The sequence below is a fragment of the Salmo salar genome, chromosome ssa25 (genome assembly GCF_905237065.1).
Source record: "Salmo salar chromosome ssa25, Ssal_v3.1, whole genome shotgun sequence".
NCBI lineage: Eukaryota > Metazoa > Chordata > Actinopteri > Salmoniformes > Salmonidae > Salmo > Salmo salar.
Genome location: NC_059466.1, coordinates 41023468 through 41047253, shown reverse-complemented (window position 1 = coordinate 41047253; position 23786 = coordinate 41023468). Strand labels below are relative to the sequence as shown.

Below are 23786 nucleotides of genomic sequence, written 5' to 3'. Positions count from 1 at the left end.
TTCGCACTGAGCTTAAGGGTAGAGCTTCCGCTTTAAAGGAGTGGAACTCTAACCCGGAAGCTTATAAGAAATCCCGCTATGCCCTCCGACAAACCATCAAACAGGAAAAGCGACTAAGATCGAATCGTACTACACCGGCTCCAACGCTCGTCGGATGTGGCAGGACTTGCAAACTATTACAGACTACAAAGGAAAGCACAGCCGAGAGCTGCCCAGTGACACGAGTCTACCAGATTAGGGAAATAACTTCTATGCTTGCTTCGAGTCAAGTAACACTGAAACATGCATGAGAGCATCAGCTGTTCCGGACGACTGTGTGATCACTCTCTCAGCAGCCGATGTGAGTAAGACCTTTAAATAGGTCAACATTCACAAGGCCGCAGGGCCAGACGGATTAGCAGGACGTGTACTCCGAGCATGCGCTGACCAACTGGCAATTATCTTCACTGACATTTTCAACCTCTCCCTGTCTGTAATACCAAAATGTTTCAAGCAGACCACCATAGTCCCTGTGCCCAAGAACACTAAGGTAATCTGCCTAAATGACTACCGACCCGTAGCACTCACGTCTGTAGCCATAAAATGCTTTGAAAGGCTGGTCATGGCTCACATGATCACCATTATCCAAGAAACCCTAAACCCACTCCAATTTGTGTACCGCACCAACAGATCCACAGATGATGCAATCTCTATTGCACTCCACACTGCCCTTTCACACCTGGACAAAAGGAACACCTACATGGAAATGCTATTCATTGACTACAGCTCAGCGTTCAACACAATAGTGCCCTCCAAACTCATCACTAAGCTAAGGACCCTGGGACGAAACACCACCCCCAGGTGGTAAGGGTAGGTAACAACACATCCGCCACGCTGATCCTCAACATGGGGGCCCCTCAGGGGTGCGTGCTCAGTCCCCTCCTGTACTCCCTGTTCACTCATGACTGCACGGCCAGGCATGACTCCAACACCATCATTAAGTTTGCTGATGACACAATAGTGGTAGGCCTGATCACCGACAACGATGAGACAGCCTATAGGGAGGAGGTCAGAGACCTGACCATGTTGTGCAAGGACAACAACATCTCCCTCAACGTGATCAAGACAAAGGAGATGATTGTGGGCTACAAGAAAAGGAGGACCGAGCACACCCCCATTCTCATCGACGAGGCTGTAGTTGAGAGCTTCAAGTTCCTTGGTGTCCACATCACCAACAAACTAGCATGGTCCAAGCACACCAAGACAGTCGTAAAGAGGGGACGAAAAAACCTATTCCCCCTCAGGAGACTGAAAAGATTTGGCATGGGTCCTCAGATCCTCAAAAGGTTTTACAGCTGCACCATCGAGAGCATCCTGACCGGTTGCATCACTGCCTGGTATGGCAACTGCTCGGCCTCCGACCGCAAGGCACTACAGAGGGTAGTGAGTACGGCCCAGTACATCACCGGGGCCAAGCTTCCTGCCATCCAGGACCTCTATACCAGGCGGTGTCAGAGGAAAGCCTGAAAGATTTACTCCAGCCGCCCTAGTCATAGACTGTTCTCTCTGCTACCGCACGGCAAGCGGTACCGGAGCGCCAAGTCTAGGTCCAAGAGGCTTCTAAACAGCTTCTACCCCCAAGCCATAAGACTCCTGAACAGCTAATCAAATGGCTACCCAGACTATTTGCATTGCCCCCCCCCTCCCCCGCATATAGCGAAATTGTGTGTACTTAACGTTACACATGCACTTATGAATGTAGCCCCCCCTCCTTTGTACGCTGCTGCTACTGTCTGTTATCATCTATGCATAGTCACTTTAATAACTCTACCTACATGTACATATTACCTCAATTACCTCGACTCCGGTGCCCCCGCACATTGACTCTGTACCGGTACCCCCTGTATATTGCCCCGCTATTGTTATGTACTGCTGCTCTTTAATTATTTGTTATTCTTATCTCTTACTTTTTTTAGGTCTTTTCTTAAAACTGCATTGTTGGTTAAGGGCTTGTAAGTAAGCATTTCACTGTAAGGTCTACACCTGTTGTATTTGGTGCATGTGACAAATACAATTTGATTTGATTTGAAATAGTATTCTAGTTTGCTCTGTTTTTTATGTTAAATATTTCCAACATGTCAAGTAATTATCTTTTGTTTTCTCATGATTTGGTTGGGTCTGTTTGTGTTTGTGAACAGAGCCCCTGGACAGCAACACAATTAGACCCAACCAAATCATGAGAAAACAAAATGAGAATTACTTGACACACTGGAAAGAATTAACCAAAAAACAGAGCCTTGCTATTGAGAAAGGCTGCCGTAGACAGACCTGGCTCTCAAGAGAAGACAGGCTATGTGCACACTGCCCACAAAATGATGTGGAAACTGAGCTTCACTTCCTAACCTCCTGCCAAATGTATGACCATATTAGAGACACATATTTCCCTCAGATTACACAGACCCACAAAGAATTTAAAAATAAATCATATTTTGATAAACTCCCATATCTATTGGGTGAAATACGACAGTGTGCCATCACAGCAGCAATATTTGTGACCTGTTGCCACAAGAGAAGGGAAAACAGTGAAGAACAAACACCATAGTAAATACAAACCATATTTATGTTTATTTATTTTCCCTTTTGTACTTTAAATATTTGCCCATTGTTAGACATAATATGACATTTTAAGTTTGAAATGTTTACTGTAAAGTTTTATTGTTAATTTCACTTTTGTTTATTATCTATTTCACTTGCTTTGGCAATGTAAACATATGTTTCCCATACCAATAAAGCCCTTAACTTGAAATTGAATTGAGAGAGAGAGAGTTGGGGCCTAGCAATACAGACTGTACTGTGAAGGGAGAGAGAGTGGTGGGTTTTGGAAAGAGGGAGAGATTGTGAGTGAAATGGATTGGTCAGTGAGTCGTGTAGATCTGGCCTGGAGCCTAGCTCTACACGGTCTGACAAAAATGGAGGGAGGGAAAGAGGGAGGAGAGAGATGGAGAGAAGGAAGAAAGAGGTGGGGGGAACGGAGAGGCAGAGGTGGTGATACGAGGGAGGCAGGCACCATTAGGTACAAGCTGCCACATCCCTAGACACACACAGACAGGGGCATGTGTGTCCCCAGCCTGCCACTACTCTCTTATGAGCACGTTACAGAAGGCCCAGCTTTCTCCCTCGTCCACCACTCACTCTACTAGCTACTGAAACTGGTGAGGACCTAACGTTCTAATTCTGTAACTGTAGAATTCAATTTTTGGTCAACTTTACTCTGGACCAGATATTCCAGAACTCTGGGGTTGACTTCAGAATGCTTTTGTTTGGGAATTCCAGTTCCACAGATGTTTTCCCTCTTGTATCATCTTGCACCCAAAATAAGTACAGGAGTGTGTCTAGCTTTTAAAGTTCCTGTTGTAGTATAGCGTAGTTGGCTGAAGGTGTCATCATTTTCTGGTAAAACCTGAACCCTGCCTAATATAAGGTAATGTTGTGTCCATAGCAGTGTTCAACTGAAGGTAGCAGGCACTTTGTTACTGTGCTGAAATCACCTCAGACCAGGTTGTTAAGATAAAGTTAGTGGTGGACTGTCACTTTAAAGCCTCTCTGTCTGGGGGTAGTTCACTTCAAACCCATGATCTTGCTCTCATTAGGGGTCTCAAGACTCACACTCACACACCTTCTGCACTCCTGTGTGTGTGTGCGTGTGCGTGTGCGTGTGTGTGTGCGCGCGCGTGCGTGCGTGCGTGCGCTCCCTCCCTGTGGGGATGTAGTTTAATGAGCGTCAGAGAGGCTGCCGCTACCTTCATGTCTCACTCTCTGATCTCCTTCTCCTTCTGTGTGTGCGCGTGTGCGTGTGTATGTGTGTGCGTGCATGTTTGTGTGGGTTAGTGTGTGTGTGTGTGTGTGTGTGAGTATGTGTGTGTATGTTTGAACTCTCAGTAAGTGTGTGGGATGACTGTGTGCGTTATTAAAAGACTGTGACAGTAGTCTTTGTTGTGGTTTTATTACTGCATGCCTCCACTCTGTCATCGAGTAAAGTAAAGCTGGTTGTCTTTGGGTAGTGCCATCAGTAGACACACCAAAGCACCAAAGCTGAAAGAGAGAGAGAAAGAGAGCGAGAAAGAAAGAGAGACAGAGAGAGAAAGAGAAAGAAAGAGAAAGAGAGAGAGAGAGAGAGATGTGTTATAGTGAGTATAGTACTTGATGTGTGTCTAGGTCAGCCTTGCTGTAGACCCTTGATGGCGATTTATCTCCCTCTCTCTGTTTCTCTCCTCTCACTCACTCCCCTCATCTCCCAATACCCCTTCCAGGCCTTGCTCCAGACCCATGACGTGGTGGCCCATGAGGTGTACAGTGATGAGGCTTTGAGGGTGACCCCCCCGCCCACCTCACCCTACCTAAACGGAGAATCTCCCGAGAGCACCAACGGAGACATGGACCTGGAGAACGTGACGAGAGTACGCCTGGTTCAGTTCCAGAAGAACACTGATGAACCTATGGTACGACACACACACACACACACACACACACACACACACACACACACACATGCACATACACATTCACAGACACACACACACACACGCACATTCACAGACACACACATGCACACACACATGCACATTCACAGACACACACACACACACACACAGCACATACACAGACACACGTACACATGCACAGGTTATATGACATGACGCACACAAACAGGTTCTGCCATTGCAAGCATAAACACTGCCAGTATTTATTATCACACATGGCCCACAAGCAGTCATACACACTCCGTTCTTTTCTCCCTATTCTTCCCTTCAGCCTGGCACCTCAGTCTCTGACCCTAAGCTTGACCTTTAACCCCTGACCCCTGTCCTCTCTCTCCAGGGCATCACGCTGAAGATGAACAATCTGAACCACTGTATCGTAGCCAGGATAATGCATGGAGGAATGATCCACAGACAAGGTAGCCAGCCATCTCATTCTATTACATTAACAGATATTATCATTATTACTGGTCAACAGACTATTAAACATTAATACTAGTCAACAGACTATTATACATTAATACTAGTCAACAGACTATTATACATTATTACTGGTCAACAGACTATTATACATTAATACTAGTCAACAGACTATTAAACATTATTACTGGTCAATAAACTAGACTATTAAACATTATTACTGGTCAATAGACTAGACTATTAAACATTATTACTGGTCAATAGACTAGACTATTAAACATTATTACTGGTCAATAGACTAGACTATTATACATTATTACTGGTCAATAGACTAGACTATTATACATTATTACTGGTCAATAGACTAGACTATTAAACATTATTACTGGTCAACAGACTATTAAACATTATTACTGGTCAATAGACTAGACTATTATACATTATTACTGGTCAACAGACTATTAAACATTATTACTGGTCAACAGATTATTATGGTCAACTTCATGACAGTGTCTGTAGATTGTTCCAGGACATCTTTATGACAGGGTCTGTAGATTGTTCCAGGACATCTTTATGACAGTGTCTGTAGATTGTTCCAGGACATCTTTATGACAGGGTCTGTAGATTGTTCCAGGACATCTTTATGACAGTGTCTGTAGATTGTTCAAGGACATCTTTATGACAGTGTCTGTAGATTGTTCCAGGACATCTTTATGACAGGGTCTGTAGATTGTTCCAGGACATCTTTATGACAGTGTCTGTAGATTGTTCCAGGACATCTTTATGACAGGGTCTGTAGATTGTTCCAGGACATCTTTATGACAGGGTCTGTAGATTGTTCCAGGACATCTTTATGACAGGGTCTGTAGATTGTTCCAGGACATCTTTATGACAGGGTCTGTAGATTGTTCCAGGACATCTTTATGACAGTGTCTGTAGATTGTTCCAGGACATCTTTATGACAGGGTCTGTAGATTGTTCCAGGACATCTTTATGACAGGGTCTGTAGATTGTTCCAGGACATCTTTATGACAGGGTCTGTAGATTGTTCCAGGACATCTTTATGACAGTGTCTGTAGATTGTTCCAGGACATCTTTATGACAGGGTCTGTAGATTGTTCCAGGACATCTTTATGACAGGGTCTGTAGATTGTTCCAGGACATCTTTATGACAGGGTCTGTAGATTGTTCCAGGACATCTTTATGACAGTGTCTGTAGATTGTTCCAGGACATCTTTATGACAGGGTCTGTAGATTGTTCCAGGACATCTTTATGACAGTGTCTGTAGATTGTTCCAGGACATCTTTATGACAGTGTCTGTAGATTGTTCCAGGACATCTTTATGACAGTGTCTGTAGTGTAATGACTGTCTGTCGTGTGTTTTGTAGGAACGCTGCATGTAGGAGATGAGATCAGAGAGATCAACAGCATCAGTGTAGCCAACCAGACAGTAGAGCAACTACAGAGGATGCTGGTGAGTGGACTTTGTGTGTTTGTGTGTTTGTGTGTGTGTGTGTGTGTGTGTGTGTGTGTGTGTGTGTGTGTGTGTGTGTGTGTGTGTGTGTGTGTGTGTGTGTGTGTGTGTGTGTGTGTGTGTGTGTGTGTGTGTGTGTGTGTGTGTGTGTGTGTGTGTGTGTGTGTGTGTGTGTGAGTGCTTGTGTAATGACCGACGCTGGAGTCGAGAAGCAGGTACGGGGAGTTGACACTTAATTAGGAACAGTAAAAGAGCAAGACAGGAACAGCGTCAGCACACGGATACACAACGACAAACAACAATCAATGCAGCAGCGGGGAACAGAGATGGGGAACTGACAAATATAGGGGAGGTAATAAACAGATGATTGAGTCCAGGTGACTCCAATAATACACTGATGTGGGTGATGGGGAAAGGCAGGAGTGAGTAATGCTGGGGAGCCTGGCTCCTTCGAGCGCCAGGGAGGGAGAGCAGGTGTGACAGCTTGTGTAGTTGTGTATTTAAATGCTGAGTGTGTGTGTTTATGTGTCCACAGAAAGAGATGCGAGGCAGCATCACCTTTAAGATAGTGCCAAGCTACCGGACACAAGGATCTTCCTGTGAGGTAACGCACCGCCCTTTCCCTCTCCCCCCTCCCTTCTCTCCTGGCGACCCATCCTGTTGACGTTGGGGATGTTTAAACTTCTGACCCTTTGACTAACCAACCGCCTGCCTGGTGGCTGAATGTGTGTGTGTGCGTGTGTGAACTTTTCCCTCGGGTGGAGTTCTGTGTGTTCTGCTGTGTTCTGCTCGGGGCTGGGTCAGACACACTGCACACCAATTTCACAACTAAGATACCGGAACGCCCCGCACCCTACCCTGACCTCTGTCCCCTGTAACCTGTAACTGTGATCTGGCACCAACCACACACAGATCCCCAGTCTGGCCAGTCAGTCACACAGAGACCAGAATGTAGTTGTGCTATCTAATGATTAGCCTCACAGCTAACGTTCTAGCCTGACCTTGATGAGCCAGTCTTTGTGAGCCTACTGCCCCTCTGTGGCGAGATGGAGATGTGCAGGGATCATTGTTATTATGATTAGTAAGTAAGATAGTTATGTTGATTTGATTTGATTTGATTGCACACCTTATGAGTTCATTGAAGACGGTCATTTTTATGGAGTGTGAAATGTGTTTTTCTTTGTATTGGTGAACAAGTAGATAGTCGATAGAGTGTGTGTGTGTGTGTGTGTGTGTGTGTGTGTGTGTGTGTGTGTGTGTGTGTGTGTGTGTGTGTGTGTGTGTGTGTGTGTGTGTGTGTGTGTGTGTGTGTGTGTGTGTGTGTGTGTGTGTGTGTGTGTGTGTGTGTGTGTGTGTGTGTGTGTGTGTGTGTGTGTGTTGAGTGTGTGTGTGTGTGTGTGTGTGTGTGTTGAGTGTGTGTGCGTGCGTGCGTGTTGAGTGTGTGTCTGACCTATGCGTCTTGTTACAGAGAGAGTCCCCCTCCAACACCAGGCAATCCCCAGCCAATGGCACTGGCCACTCCAGTGTTAACAGTTTTATCTTGGTAAGGACCCCCACCCCCCACCTCAGCCCCTGAAACCAAACCAAACACCATAACTGCCCCCTTCTCCCCTAAGTCGACCAACACAGACCTTTGACTCAGTTGTTGTTTGTTATTATAATATATTTTTCCAGTTTGATGAAACCCCCTCTCCAACATGTATTTTTGTTTCCTTTTTCAGTTGTATATCACATTAAGTTATGATACTGGTACAGAGAATGTCACTCCTCACCCTCATGGCTAGCTGTTCAGACCAGCCTTCAACCTTTAACCTCCAGACAAATTTCCGATATCTCCGTTTACAAATTGGTGTGCTGTAAAATGCTCCCATGTGCTGTAAAGTGCTGCCATGTGTTGTAAAAATGCTGTGCCTTTCTGCTGACACCTTCAGTACACAAAAGAACTGGGAATCCTCACACAGTCACACACAAAGCTCTGGCCCTATGCAGCTCAGTTCCTATACAGCTCTGATCCTATACAACTATGTTCCTATTCAACTCTGTTCCTATTCAACTCTGTTCCTATATACACTGCTCAAAAAATAAAGGGAACACTAAAATAACACATCCTAGATCTGAATGAATGAAATAATCTTATTAAATACTTTTTTCTTAACATAGTTGAATGTGCTGACAACAAAATCACACAAAAATAATCAATGGAAATCCAATTTATCAAGCCATGGAGGTCTGGATTTGGAGTCACACTCAAAATTAAAGTGGAAAACCACACTACAGGCTGATCCAACTTTGATGTAATGTCCTTAAAACAAGTCAAAATGAGGCTCAGTAGTGTGTGTGGCCTCCATGTGCCTGTATGACCTCCATACAACGCCTGGGCATGCTCCTGATGAGGTGGCGGATGGTCTCCTGAGGGATCTCCTCCCAGACCTGGACTAAAGCATCCGCCAACTCCTGGACAGTCTGTGGTGCAATGTGGCGTTTGTGGATGGAGCGAGACATGATGTCCCAGATGTGCTCAATTGGATTCAGGTCTGGGGAACGGGCGGGCCAGTCCATAGCATCAATGCCTTCCTCTTGCAGGAACTGCTGACACACTCCAGCCACATGAGGTCTAGCATTGTCTTGCATTAGGAGGAACCCAGGGCCAACCGCACCAGCATATGGTCTCACAAAGGGTCTGAGGATCTCATCTCGGTACCTAATGGCAGTCAGGCTACCTCTGGCGAGCACATGGAGGGCTGTGCGGCCTCCCAAAGAAATGCCACCCCACACCATGACTGACCCACCGCCAAACCGGTCATGCTGGAGGAAGTTGCAGGCAACAGAACGTTCTCCACGGCGTCTCCAGACTGTCACATGTGCTCAGTGTGAACCTGCTTTCATCTGTGAAGAGCACAGGGCGCCAGTGGCGAATTTGCCAATCTTGGTGTTCTCTGGCAAATGCCAAACGTCTTGCACGGTGTTGGGCTGTAAGCCCAACCCCCACCTGTGGACGTTGGGCCCTCATATCACCCTCATGGAGTCTCTTTCTGACCGTTTGAGCAGACACATGCACATTTGTGGCCTGCTGGAGGTCATTTTGCAGGGCTCTGGCAGTGCTCCTCCTGCTCCTCTTTGCACAAAGGCAGAGGTAGCGGTCCTGCTGCTGGGTTGTTGCCCTCCTACGGTCTCCTCCACGTCTCCTGATGTACTGGCCTGTCTCCTGGTAACGCCTCCATGCTCTGGACACTACGCTGACCGACACAGCAAACCTTCTTGCCACAGCTCGTATTGATGTGCCATCCTGGATGAGCTGCACTACCAGAGCCACTTGTGTGGGTTGTAGACTCCGTCTCATGCTACCACTAGAGTGAAAGCACCGCCAGCATTCAAAAGTGACCAAAACATCAGCCAGGAAGCATAGGAACTGAGAAGTGGTCTGTGGTTACCACCTGCAGAACCACTCCTTTATTGGGGGTGTCTTGCTATTTGCCTATAATTTCCACCTGTTGTCTATTCCATTTGCACAACAGCATGTGAAATTTATTGTCAATCAGTGTTGCTTCCTAAGTGGACAGTTTGATTTCACAGAAGTGTGATTGACTTGGAGTTACATTGTGTTGTTTAAGTGTTCCCTTTATTTTTTTGAGCAGTATATATATGTTCCTATACAGCTCTGTTCCTATTCAACTCTGTTCCTATTCAACTATATTCCTATATAACTCTCTTCCTCTACAACTCTCTTCCTATACAACTCTCTTCCTATACAACTCTGTTCCTATACAACTCTGTTCCTATACAACTCTGTTCCTATACAACTCTCTTCCTATACAACTCTCTTCCTATAAAACTCTGTTCCTATACAACTCTGTTCCTATACAACTCTGTTCCTATACAACTACCTCCAATATCATCCACTACATTCACTAAGGATCCAGTCAACAAGCCTACCTTTACGTACCTACCTACCTACCTATATTTACGTACCTCTACCTACCTACCTACCTACCTACCTACCTACCTACCCACATTCAATGCCTTGCAAAAGTATTCACCCGCCTTGGCGTTTTTCCTATTTTGTTGCATTACAACCTGTCATTTAAATAGATTTTTATTTGGATTTCATGTAATGGACATACACAAAATAGTTCAAATTGGTGAAGTGAAATGAAAAAAATAACTTGTTTCAAAAGATTCTACAAAATAAAAAACCGAAAAGTGGTGCGTGCATATGTACAGTATTCACCCCCTTTGCTATGAAACTCCTAAATAAGGTCTGGTGCAACAAATTACCTTCAGAAGTCACATAATTAGTTAAATAAAGTCCACCTGAGTGCAATCTAAGTGTCACATGATCTGTCACATGATCTCAGTAAATATACACCTGTTCTGAAAGGCCCCAGAGTCTGCAACACCACCAAGCAAGGGGTACCACCAAGCAAACTGCACTATGAAGACCAAGGAGCTCTCCAAACAGGTCAGGGACAACGTTGTGGAGAAGTACAGATCAGGGTTAGGTTATAAAAAAATATCCTAAACTTTGAACATCCCACAGAGCACCATTGAATCCATTATTTAAAAATGGAAAGAATATGGCACCACAACAAACCTGCCAAGTGAGGGCCGCCCACCAAAACTCACGGACCAGGTAAAGAAGGCATTAATCAGAGAGGCAACAAAGAGACCAAAGATAACACTGAAGGAGCTGCAAAGCTCCACAGCGGAGATTGGAGTATCTGTCCATCGACCACTTTAAGCCGTACACTCCACAAAGCTAGACTTTACGGAAGAGTGGCCAGAAAAAAATAAGCAAACATGTTTGGTGTTCACCAAAAGGGCTGTGGGAGACTCCCCAAACATATGGAAGAAGGTACACTGGTCAGATGAGACTAAAATGTTGCTTTTTGGCCATCAAAGAAAACGCTATGTCTGGCGCAAACCCAACACATTCCATCACCCCAAGAACACCATCCCCATGTTTTTCATCGGCAGGGACTGGGACACTGGTCAGAATTTAAGAAATGATGGAAGGCGCTAAATACAGGGAAATTCTTGAGGGAACCCTGTTTCAGTCTTCGAGAGATTTGAAACTGGAGGTTCATCTTCCAGCAGGACAATGACCCTAAGCATACTGCTAAAGCAACACTCAAGTGGTTTAAGGGGAAACATTTAAATGTCTTGGAATGGCCTAGTCAAAGCCCAGACCTCAATCCAATTGAGAATCTGTGGAATGACTTAAACACTGTACACCAGCTGAACCCATCCAACTTGAAGTAGCTGGAGCAGTTTTGCCTTGAAGAATGGGCAAAAATCCCAGTGGCTAGATGTGCCAAGCTTGTAGAGACATACCCCAAGAGACGTGCAGCTGTAATTGCTGAAAAAGGTGTCTTAATTCTTGTTTGTTTCACAATAAAATATATTTTGCATTTTCATAGTGGTAGGCATGTTGCATAAATCAAATGATACAAACCCCCAAAAAATCCATTTTAATTCCAGGTTGTAAGGCAACAAAATAGGAAAAATGCCAAGGGGGGTGAATACTTTCGCACGCCACTGTACCTCTACTTACCTGTACCTACCTATACCTACAGTGGCAAGAAAAAGTATGTGAACCCTTTGGAAAACCTGGATTTCTGCATAAATTGGTCATAAAAATGTATCTGATCTTCATCTAGGTCATAACAATATATAAACACAGTCTGCTTAAACAAATAACACACAAACAATTATACGTTTTCATGTCTTTATTGAACACACCGTGTAAACATTCACAGTGCAGGGTGGAAAAAGTATGTGAACCCTTGGATTTAATAACTGGTTGACCCTTCTTTGGCCGCAATAACCTCAACCGAATGTTTTCTGTAGTTGCGGATCAGACCTGCACAACAGTCAGGAGGAATTTTGGACCATTCCTATTTACAAAAACTGTTTAGGTTCAGCAATATTCTTGGGATGTCTGGTGTGAACTACTCTCTTGAGGTCATGCCACAGCATTTCAATTGGTTTGAGGTCAGGACTCTGACTGGGCCACTCCAGAAGGTGTATTTTCTTCTGTTGAAGCCATTCTGTTGTTTATTTACTTCTGTGTTTTGGGTCGTTGTCCTGCTGCATCACCCAACTTCTGTTGAGCTTCAATTGGCGGACAGATAGCCTAACATTCTCCTGCAAAATGTATTGATAAACTTGGGAATTCATTTTTCTGTCAATGATAGCAATTGTCCAGGCCTGAGGCAGCAAAACAGCCCCAAAGCATGATGCTCCCTCCACCATACTTTACAGTTGGGATGAGGTTTTGATGTTGGTGTGCTGTGCTGTGCCTTTTTTTCTTCACACATAGTGTTGTGTGTTCTTCCAAACAACTCAACTGTAGTTTAATCTGTCCACAGAATATTTTGCCAGTAGCGCTGTGGATCATCCAGGTGCACTTTTGCAAACTTCAGACGTGCCGCAATGTTTTTTTTAACAGAAGTGTCTTCTTCCGTGGTGCCCTCCCATGAACACCATTCTTGTTTAGTGTTTTACGTAACGTAGACTCGTCAACAGAGATGTTAGCATGTTCCAGAGATTTTAGTCTTTAGCTGACACGCTAGGATTCTTCTTAACCTCATTGAGCATTCTGCTCTGTGCTCTTGCAGTCATCTTTGCAGGACGGCCACTCCTTGGGATAGTAGTAACAGTGCTGAACTATCTCGATTTACAGACAATTTGTCTTACCGTGGACTGATGGACATCATGGCTTTTAGAGAACATTTTGTAACCCTTTCCAGCTTTATGCAAGTCAACAATTCTTAATCTTAGGTCTTTTGAGATCTATTTTATTCAAGGCATGGTTCACATCAGACAATGCTTCTTGTGAATAGCAAACTCAAATTTTGTGAGTGTTTTTATAGGGCAAGGCAGCTCTAACCAACATCTCCAATCTCATCTCATTGATTGCACTCCAGGTTAGCTGACTACTGACTCTAATTAGCTTTTGGAGAAGTCATTAGCCTAGGGGTTCACATACTTTTCCCAACCTACACTGTGAATGTTTAAATTATGTATTCAATATAGACAAGAAAAATACAATAATTTGTGTCTTATTAGTTTAAGCACACTATGTTTGTCTATTGTTGTGACTTAGATGAAGATCAGATCAAATTTGGTGACCAATTTATGCAGAAATCCAGGTAATTCCAAAGGGTTCTCATACTTTTTCTTGCCGCTGTATCTACCTACCTACCTACCTATACCTACCTACCTATATCTACGTACCTATACCTACCTACCTACCTAAATCTACGTACCTGTACCTACCTACCTACCTCTACCTACCTACCTACCTACCTCTACCTGCTTACCTGTACCTACCTATACATACCTACCTACCTCTACCTACTTACCTGTACCTACTTATACCAACACCTACCTACCTACCTATACCTACCTACCTACATCTACCTACCTACATCTACCTACCTACATCTACCTACCTACATCTACCTACCTACCTTCCTTTACCTACCTACCTCTAACTACATACAGTGCCTTCGGAAAGTATTCAGACCCATTGACTTTTTACACATTTTGTTACATTACAGCCTTATTCTAAAATGTATTAAATAAAAATAATCTACACATAATACCCTATAATGACAAAATTAAAACAGGTTTTTAGACATGTTAGCAAATTTATAAAAAATAGAAATACCTTGTTTACATAAGTATTCAGACCTTTTGCTATGAGACTCGAAATTGAGCTCAGGTGCATCCTGTTTCCATTGATCATCCTTGAGATGTTTCTACAACTTGATTGGAGTCCACTTGTGGTAAATTCAATTGATTGGACATGATTTGGAAAGGCTACACCTGTCTATATAAGGTCCCACAGTTGACAGTGCATGTCAGAGCAAAAACCAAGCCATGAGGTCGAAGGAATTGTCCGTAGAACTCTGAGACAGGGTTGTGTCGAGGACAAGTCTCTGAAAAGCCTTGAGCGGCCCAGCCAGAGCCCAGACTTTAACCCGATCTAACATCTCTGGAGAGACCTGAAAATAGCTGTGCAGCGACGCTCCCCATCCAACCTGACAGAGCTTGAGAGGATCTGCAGAGAAGAATGGGAGAAACTCCCCAAATACAGGTGTGCCAAGCTTGTCGCGTGATACCCAAGAAGACTTGAGGCTGTAATCGCTGCCAAAGGTGCTGAGTAAAGGGTCTGAATACTTATGTAAATGTGATATTTCCACAACATTTTCTAAAAGCCTGTTTTTGCTTTGTCATTATGGGGTACTGTGGATAGATTGATGAGGGGAAAAAACGATTTAATAAATTTTAGAATAAGGCTGTAACATTAAAAAAAATATGAAGAAAGTCAAGGTGTCGGAATACTTTCCAAATGCACTGCACCTACCTACCTACCTCTACCTACCTACCTCTACCTACCTTCCTCTACCTACCTACCTAGCTAACTCCCTACCTACCTACCTACCTAACTCCCTACCTACCTACCTACCTACCTCTACCTACCCACCTACCTCTACCTACCTACCTCTACCTACCTACCTACCTAACTCCCTACCTACCTACCTACCTACCTACATATACCTACCTACCTACATATACCTACCCATAGCTACATATACCTACTCATAGCTACATATACCTATCTACATATACCATCCACTGTAGATTATTGATTGATGAGGATGTGTAGATTGTAGATTGATGAGGGAAAATGTGAAAAAGTCAAGGGGTCTGAATACTTTCTGAATGCACTGTACCTAGTTACCTATACCTACCTACCTACCTACCTACCTACCTACCTACACCTACCTATATAAGCATACCTACCTACCTACCTACCTACCTACCAATGAATTGATACATACCTACCTACCTACCTACCTACCTCTACCTACCTGCCTATCTACATATACCATCCATTGTAGATTATTGATTGATGAGGATGTGTAGATTGTAGATTGATGAGGGAATATGTGAAAAAGTCAAGTGGTCTGAATACTTTCTGAATGTACTGTACCTAGTTACCTACCTACCTATACCTACCTAACTACCTACATCTACCTACCTATACCTACCTACACCTACCTACACCTACCTACCTACATATACCTACCTATACCTACCTACACCTACCTACCTATATATAGCTACCAATACCTACATATACAGTTGAAGTCAGAAGTTTACATACACTTAGGTTGGAGTCATTAAAACTTGTTTTTCAACCACTCCACATATTTCTTGTTAAAAAAACGTTCAAACTCAGTGCCTCTTTGACCTTCAAACTCAGTGCCTCTTTGCTTGACATCATGGGAAAATCAAAAGAAATCAGCCAAGACCTCAGAAAAAAATGGTAGACCTCCACAAGTCTGCTTCATCCTTGGGATCAATTTCCAAATGCCTGAAGGTACCACGTTCATCTGTACAAACAATAGTACGCAAGTATAAACACCATGGGACCACGCAGCCGTCATGCCGCTCAGGAAGTAGACGCGTTCTGTCTCCTAGAGATGAAGGTACTTTGGTGTGAAAAGTGCAAATCAATCCCAGAACAACAGCAAAGGACCTTGTGAAGATGCTGGAGGAAACAGGTACAAATGACTCAAATGATGTCAATTAGCCTATCAGAAGCTTCTAAAACCATGACATAATTTTCTGGAATTTTCCAAGCTGTTTAAAGGCACAGTCAACTTAGTGTTTGTAAACTTCTGATACACTGGAATTGTGATACAGTGAATTATAAGTAAAGTAATCTGTCTGCAAACAATTGTGGGAAAAATGACTTGTGTCATGCATGAAGTAGATGTCCTAACCAACTTGCCAAAACTATAGTTTGTTAACAAGAAATATGTGGAGTGGTTGAAAAACGAGTTTTAATGACTCCAAACTCAGTGTATGTAAACATCTGACTTCAACTGTACCTACACCTACCTATGCATACATACCTACCTACCTACCTACATATGCATACAGACCTACCTACCCCTACCTACCTACCTATACCTACCTACCTACCTACCTAAATACCTACCTACCTACCTGATAGCTGTACACTTCGGTGCTGAAATTGCTTTGCTTGCTCTCTGCTTTCCTGCTCTCTGCTGCGAGATTTGTCCTGCAGAAGCTCTGCTCTAACACCCTAAAGCTCAACTCTGTCTGTATGGCTAACTGAGAATCACTGTACCCTCTCTCTCTTTAAACATTGGTGACATGAGGGTAGGGAATGTGTGTTTGACTGTATTCCATATACAGTATTATGGTGGTGTTGTGGCAGTTCCCCTGCCTCTCTCTGGTGTAAACTCTCTGTCTCTGTCACTGCTGGCGTTTTCTCTTCAGGATCTGCCGTCTACCGTCCAACCCAAGAGTCGACAGGTGAATACCAGCAGTCTCTACCTTGTGAAACACACAAGCTGAACTGTAACACACAACCCCTCACAACTCCTCCATTCATTTCCCCTCATCCAATTTCTACACATCTGTGTGTGCGTGTGTGTGCGCATATGTGCACAGACACAGTGTGTTTGCGAGTTCACATGCCCCCCCCTCCTCCATTGACTAACTGCCAAGGTCAACCCATATGAGTAGACTCCATTCACTTACAATGTTGTTAATATACTGTGGCTACAGACTGATCTCCAAGCTGTGTTTAGAGCGGGATAGTGTCTGCTAGACTGGATAGTGGATAATGTGTAGAGCTACTGTAAGCCATGACCTCTCCCAAAGAAATACTACTGGATATTGGTCTCAAGCAAAGACAATTCAGACTCGAAATCTGCCCCAGCTACTTACATATGTCATACCTATTCTATGTGTCTGTCTGTCCATCAGTCTGTCCATCAGTCTGTCTGTCTGTCTGTCCGTCCGTCCGTCCGTCCTTGACAGCTATAGGGTAGTGCAGGCTTTTGTTCCAGCCCAGCAAAAACACCCCTGATTCTACTTGTTGAGGTATCTATTATTATTGTTGATAGCTAGCTGATACATTAAGTGCTGGTTTGGGACAGTCTGCTCACCCTGTGGGCCAATAGGACCAGAGATGGTTTGGGACAGTTTGCTCACCCTGTGAACCAATAGGACCAGAGCTGGTTTGGGACAGTCTGCTCACCCTGTGGGCCAACAGGACCAGGGCTGGTTTGGGACAGTCTGCCCACCCTGTGGGACAACAGGACCAGGGCTGGTTTGGGACAGTCTGCTCACCCTGTGGGCCAACAGGACCAGGGCTGGTTTGGGACAGTCTGCCCACCCTGTGGGACAACAGGACCAGGGCTGGTTTGGGACAGTCTGCTCACCCTGTGGGCCAACAGGACCAGGGTTGGTTTGGGACAGTCTGCTCACCCTGTGGGCCAACAGGACCAGAGCTGGTGACTAACTGTAACTGTGTAACCAAAGAGTATATACCTAGTTAGCTTTGATTAGTAAAATCCTAGCTGTAAACTAATGGCACAGGCATTGTTTAAACAGTGGTGCTCCATCACCCTCCTCCTTACCCCTTTCATCATTGTCTTTGTGGACCCCAACAGAAACACCATCACTAACTGTCTGTGTAGACTCAAACACCCATCTTAAATCCATACACCAGTGCAAACCCAACGAGTAACTTGACCTGAGCTTTAATCTAATAAACCTAACCAAACCTTCTCCCAGGAGAGTTGCGTACATCCAGTGTGTAGATGCCACCAGTAGAGGTCGCCCACAGTAGCACTGTCTCACTGAGACATGGCTGCAGTTACTTCACTGAACTGCACAGTAGCACATTAAACGGCATTACACGTCAGTCTCTAATCAGATAACTAAGACCCATGCATGGGCAGTATTGGACAGTTTGGAGGGGGTTACTGGCTCCTCAAGCCCTCTATAATCTCATCCACTAGCATGTGACATCATCATCCATTATGATCTCTCAATTTGAAACCCCGTTTTGGATTCCTGTTACTGAATGCATTCTACCTCTCTTCCTTGATCAGCAATCACTGATCTGACAGTGTTGGATAGGTTAAAGCTCATCCATGTATTTCACCAATCTAGTCATTTCAGATCTTTTAAAATGAAGGCAGGAACAAGGGAAGGAATGCGTGTTTAAAAGAATTCCAAAGGGTCAGTCTTCTCATTATAAGAAGGAATGCATGTTTAAGAGAATTCCAACGGGCCAGTTTCCTCATTATAAGAAGGAAGAAATGTGTGTTTAAAAGAATTCCAACGGGTCAGTCTCCTCATTATAAGAAGGAACAAGGGTAGGAATACGTGTTCAAAAGAATTCCAAAGGGCCAGTCTCTTCATTATAAGAAGGAACAAGGGAAGGAATGTGTGTTCAAAATAATTCCAACGGGCCAGTCTCCTCATTATAAGAAGGAAGGAATGCGTGTTTAAAAGCATTCCAACGGCCAGTCTCCTCATTATAACCAGGGTTGGGGTCAATACCATTTCAATTCCATTTCAGAGAATGAATTGAATCCTCTTTGACAGAAACAGGCAATTCATGAAATTAAGTGAATTTCAATTTATCCACTGAATAAAATGAAATAAAGTGGAATTGATGTCCAACACTGAAAGTGACATCATCCATGTTAATCCATCACCATAGTAGCATTAATGCTTAACATTCTCTATCTCCCCCGAGCTCCACTCACCGTACTGTGTGTGTAGACACTCTGTAGTCGTTTTACTGCATGATGTGTGTGTGGTGCTTTCACATCCTAGATGGTCGTACCCAGACCTTCAATCAAGGATAAAATGTCCGTCAAGGTAAGATATAGTGTTGCCTCCACAGTGCTACACCATTAAGATAAAATGGAAGACATCCTAGGAATTGTTTTATCTCTATGGCTAAACCATAGTTATTCCCTTAGATGACTGTAATAGGAATATTTTTTTCTTCCCTAAACAACATCCCATATAGTAGAATCTATCATAGTCTAAGACGACTAAAACCACAATGAAAAACCACAGCCTTTGGACTATTGTAACTAGTCAAGTCTTACTGTATTCAGAGTGCATTATCACAAGGTCTCAATACACTTCTCAGAGAAATGTAATAAATATGAACAAATGAACAGGTCTTATCAGACGTACTGTAAAACACTGGTACTCTGGTTGTATTGGTGTGTTGAATCAGTCAGTGATACAGAACATATGTTTTAACAAGACCAAAGAGAGATTCTAAAGAGACAACCCTGTGTTAACGATCCATGAGAGATTCTAAAGAGACAACCCTGTGTTAACGATCCATGAGAGATTCTAAAGAGACAACCCTGTGTTAACGATCCATGAGAGATTCTAAAGAGACAACCCTGTGTTAACGATCCCTGTGCCATTTATATCAGTCAAATCAAATCACATTTGTTTATGAAGCCCTTTTTACATCAGCAGATGTCACAAAGTGCTTATACAGAAACTCAGCCTAAAATCCCAAACAGCAAGCAATGCAGATGTAGAAGCACAGTGGCTAGAAGAAACTCCCTAGAAAGGCAGGACCCTAGAAGAAACCTAGAGAGGAACCAGGCTCTGAGGGGTGGCCAGTCCTCTTCTGTGTACTGCCTCTGAAGAAAGATGCTGATTAATAGCACAACTCGTGTTTTTTGTACCGGGCAGCCACATACACACGCTACTGCCCACAAGAGCCGGGCCATATGGCCAAAATACTATACCACAGTATTCTTTTTAAATTGGATGGTATGACGCTATTTGACGGTATTTCTTTTTAAATTGGCCGGTATGACGGTATTTGAAAAATAAAAGTTGTACATTTGCTTTATGAGTAGTGAGTGATCCTAGGGTGGTAACACATACATTCTAAGTGATTTCTCCACTCTGATTGTTTTATACTGTTCAATTCAACTTCAACCAAAACAAATTTCAGCACTTTTATCATTTCTGCATTTCCTGCACTCAGTTGCAGTGGTGGAAAAAGTACCCAATTGTCATACTTGAGTAAAAGTATAGATACGTTAATAGAAAATGACTCAAGTAAAAGTGAAAGTCACCCAGTAAAATACTACTTGAGTAAAAGTCTAAAAGTATTTGGTTTTAAATATACTTAAGTATCAAAAGTAAATGTAATTGATATAATGTACTTAAGTATCAAAACTAAAAGTGTAAATAATTTCAAATTCCTTATATTAAGCCAACCAGATGGCACCATTTTCTTTTTTTTTTTTTTACATTTACGGATAGCCAGGGGCACACCAGCACTCAGAGAAAATTTACAAACAAAGCATTTGTGTTTAGTGAGTCCTCCAGATCAGAGGCAGTAGATGACCAGGGATGTTCTCTTGACAAGTGAATTGGACAATTTTCCTGTCCTGCTAAGCATTCAAAATGTAACAAGTACTTTTAGATGTCAGGGAAAATGTATGGAGTAAAAAGTACAGTATTTTCTTGAGGAATGTAGTGAAGTAAAAGTTGTCAACAATAGTAAAGTAAAGTACAGATACAAAAAAATTACTTAAGTAGTACTTGAAAGTATTTTTGCTTAAGTACTTTACACCACTGCTCAATTGAGATAATTTCCACACTGCCACATTTGGCTGCACGATATGGGCAAATAATCTTGGACTTATTTTTAACCAAATATTGCAATTGCGATTTGACTTGCGAATTAGAGCAACACTGTTGGAATCATGGAAATAGAATGACTATTCTAATTCTATAATTAGAATATAATAGTGGGCACTTTGAATACAGTGTTGTTTGAGATGCCAACAAATTAAATTGCCAGGGAGGAGTAATTGTGACAGGGTAGGAACTAAAGTGTTGATAAGTGTTTCCTAGTGGACCCTATAAGCTTTGACCTCATTGCATGTTTTCTCTTAGCCACTTCATGTAGCTAACATATGCTTGCTTTGCATATTCCTCTTTGATTTAGAAGAAGATACTGTTGCACAAACAACATGCTGATTTAGGGCTACACCATCACTGTTATTATCAGACTCTATTAGCTAGCTACGTTTGCTCTTACTCAGTACATTTATTAGCTAGCTAGCTAGCTATTTGCATTAGCGGCTAACGATTAGTGTCTCACAAGATTTAGGGCAACTTGCTAAGAAAAGACAAACTAGCTGTTTGCTGATGTAAGAAACACAAACTAATAGTGTCATTATAGAACATTAGTGGATTTATATTAAGAATCAAAGTGAAAACAGCATTGTTGTCATCAACATTGTTGTATGTGCTGCATTGACCATGCAGACTGAATGCAAGTGTCTTGTGGTTGAGGAACATCAAATGCGCTCCTTGAGTGACAGGAGGCGTGGCTAGGTCTGTGTGGAAAGTGGCACGGAGAAAAAGAGCAGAGAGAGATGACTCAAGTAGCGAAGTAAACTATGGAAATTGACATAACACATGGCGCATCACATTTAACAAAGCAAACATTCAAATACCTGTATAGAAGATAAAGTAAATACCCAAACCGGTCTCTGCATCAGTACCGGTATATCATAAAATACGATATACCGCCCAGCCCTACTGCCCATAGTGAAATGTCTCCAACCTGGCAACCCATTGGTCTGTACAGCCAGAAGCCACTCCTCCCTCTCCAGGTCGCCAATCTGGCAACCCATTGGTTTGTACAGCCAGACGCCACTCCTCCCTCTCCTAGTCTCCAACCTGGCAACCCATTGGTCTGGACGCCACTCCTCCCTCTTCAGGTCTCCAACCTGGCAACTGGACAGAGAGGCTCATTTATACCACACAGCTATTTCTTTGAGTGTCCCCCGTGAGGTAAAACTACCTATAGGGAAAGGTCTCTGATCTGGAAACCAATTGGTCTGTAGTGTTGTGGTGTCTCTCTTGTCGTGATGTGTGTTTTGTCCTGTTTTTATTTTATAAAAAAAAAAGTAATCCCAGGTCCCCGAAGAAGGCCTTTTGCCTTTTGGTAGGCCGTCATTATAAATAAGAATTTGTTCTTAACTGACTTGCCTAGTTAAATAAAGGTTAAATAAAATAAACAGCCACACACCACTCCTCCCTCTCCAGGTCTCCAACCTGGCAACCGGGCATCACAGGAAATGATCTCCTCAACACAACTGCTCTCTCTCTCTCTCTCTCTCTCTCTCTCTCTCTCTCTCTCTCTCTCTCTCTCTCTCTCTCTCTCTCTCTCTCTCTCTCTCTCTCTCTCCCGCCCTCTCTCTCTTTCCCTCTCCCTCCCTCACTCACTCTCCCTCCCTCTTTCTCTCCCCCTCACCCTCTCCCTCCGTCCCTACCTCATCAGTGACTCATTCAGCCCACTCCATCTTGACCTCTAGCTGACCCCTGTCTATGTGTCTCAGATCTACGTGAGGGCCCAGTTTGAGTATGACCCCTCCAGAGATGACCTCATACCCTGCAAGGAGGCTGGGATTCCCTTCCGGGTTGGTGACATCGTCCAGATCATCAGTAAAGACGACCACAACTGGTGGCAGGGCAAGCTGGAGAACACTAAGAACGCCACCGCAGGGCTCATACCCTCACCAGAACTCCAGGAGTGGTGAGGAGACACACACACAGCCCAGACACATATACATACATACACACACACACACACACACACACACACACACACACACACACACACACACACACACACACACACACACACACACACACACACACACACACACACACACACACACACACACACACACGCATTGAACACCAGACCTCCGGGAATGGTGAGAAGACACACAACCACCTGGCCAAATAGAGCCTTTAGGGTGTGGAGAGTACTTTAACACACAGAGAATCCAGATTCAGAGAAAGCTCCCAGAATGCACACTCAAAGAACCCCCCAAAAAGTCTAGAATGTTTGAGCAGGTGATGTAGTTTAGCTCTCATTGGATGTATTTCCGGCCGTGTTTCCAGGCGTGTGGCGTGTTTAGCCATGGAGAAGACCAAGCAGGAGCAGCAGGCCAGCTGTACCTGGTTTGGCAAGAAGAAGAAACAGTACAAAGACAAGTACCTGGCCAAGCACAACGCAGGTACACACACACACACATACTTCCATGTGGTCAATGGCATGCACATACCATACAGTACGGTACACAGTCATGCAGTCAGAATGTTCCTCAGCTGTTACAGTACGGTACACAGTCATGCAGTCAGAATGTTCCTCAGCTGTTACAGTACAGTACACAGTCATGCAGTCAGAATGTTCCTCAGCTGTTACAGTACAGTACACAGTCATGCAGTCAGAATGTTCCTCAGCTGTTACAGTACACAGTCATGCAGTCAGAATGTTCCTCAGCTGTTACAGTACAGTACACAGTCATGCAGTGAGAATGTTCCTCAGCTGTTACAGTACGGTACACAGTCATGCAGTCAGAATGTTCCTCAGCTGTTACAGTACGGTACACAGTCATGCAGTCAGAATGTTCCTCAGCTGTTACAGTACAGTACACAGTCATGCAGTCAGAATGTTCCT

At 43.7% G+C, this 23786-nt stretch overlaps 1 protein-coding gene across 23 annotated transcripts in view; it reads left to right on the top strand.

Moving 5' to 3' along the window:
- LOC106586786 (peripheral plasma membrane protein CASK) overlaps window positions 1–23786 on the top strand; it is a 231170-nt gene that overhangs the window by 190507 nt on the left and 16877 nt on the right. For 15 of the 23 annotated variants that reach the window (XM_014174421.2, XM_014174439.2, XM_014174419.2 and 12 more), the window contains 9 exons: window positions 4290–4478; window positions 4858–4936; window positions 6327–6412; window positions 6948–7016; window positions 7881–7955; window positions 16733–16768; window positions 19091–19135; window positions 22657–22853; window positions 23228–23343. In XM_014174421.2, coding sequence (XP_014029896.1) covers window positions 4290–4478; window positions 4858–4936; window positions 6327–6412; window positions 6948–7016; window positions 7881–7955; window positions 16733–16768; window positions 19091–19135; window positions 22657–22853; window positions 23228–23343 — 892 coding nt within the window. The remainder of the gene's footprint in view (window positions 1–4289; window positions 4479–4857; window positions 4937–6326; window positions 6413–6947; window positions 7017–7880; window positions 7956–16732; window positions 16769–19090; window positions 19136–22656; window positions 22854–23227; window positions 23344–23786) is intronic. The other 8 variants (XM_014174430.2, XM_014174423.2, XM_014174429.2 and 5 more) reach the window with 3 other exon arrangements.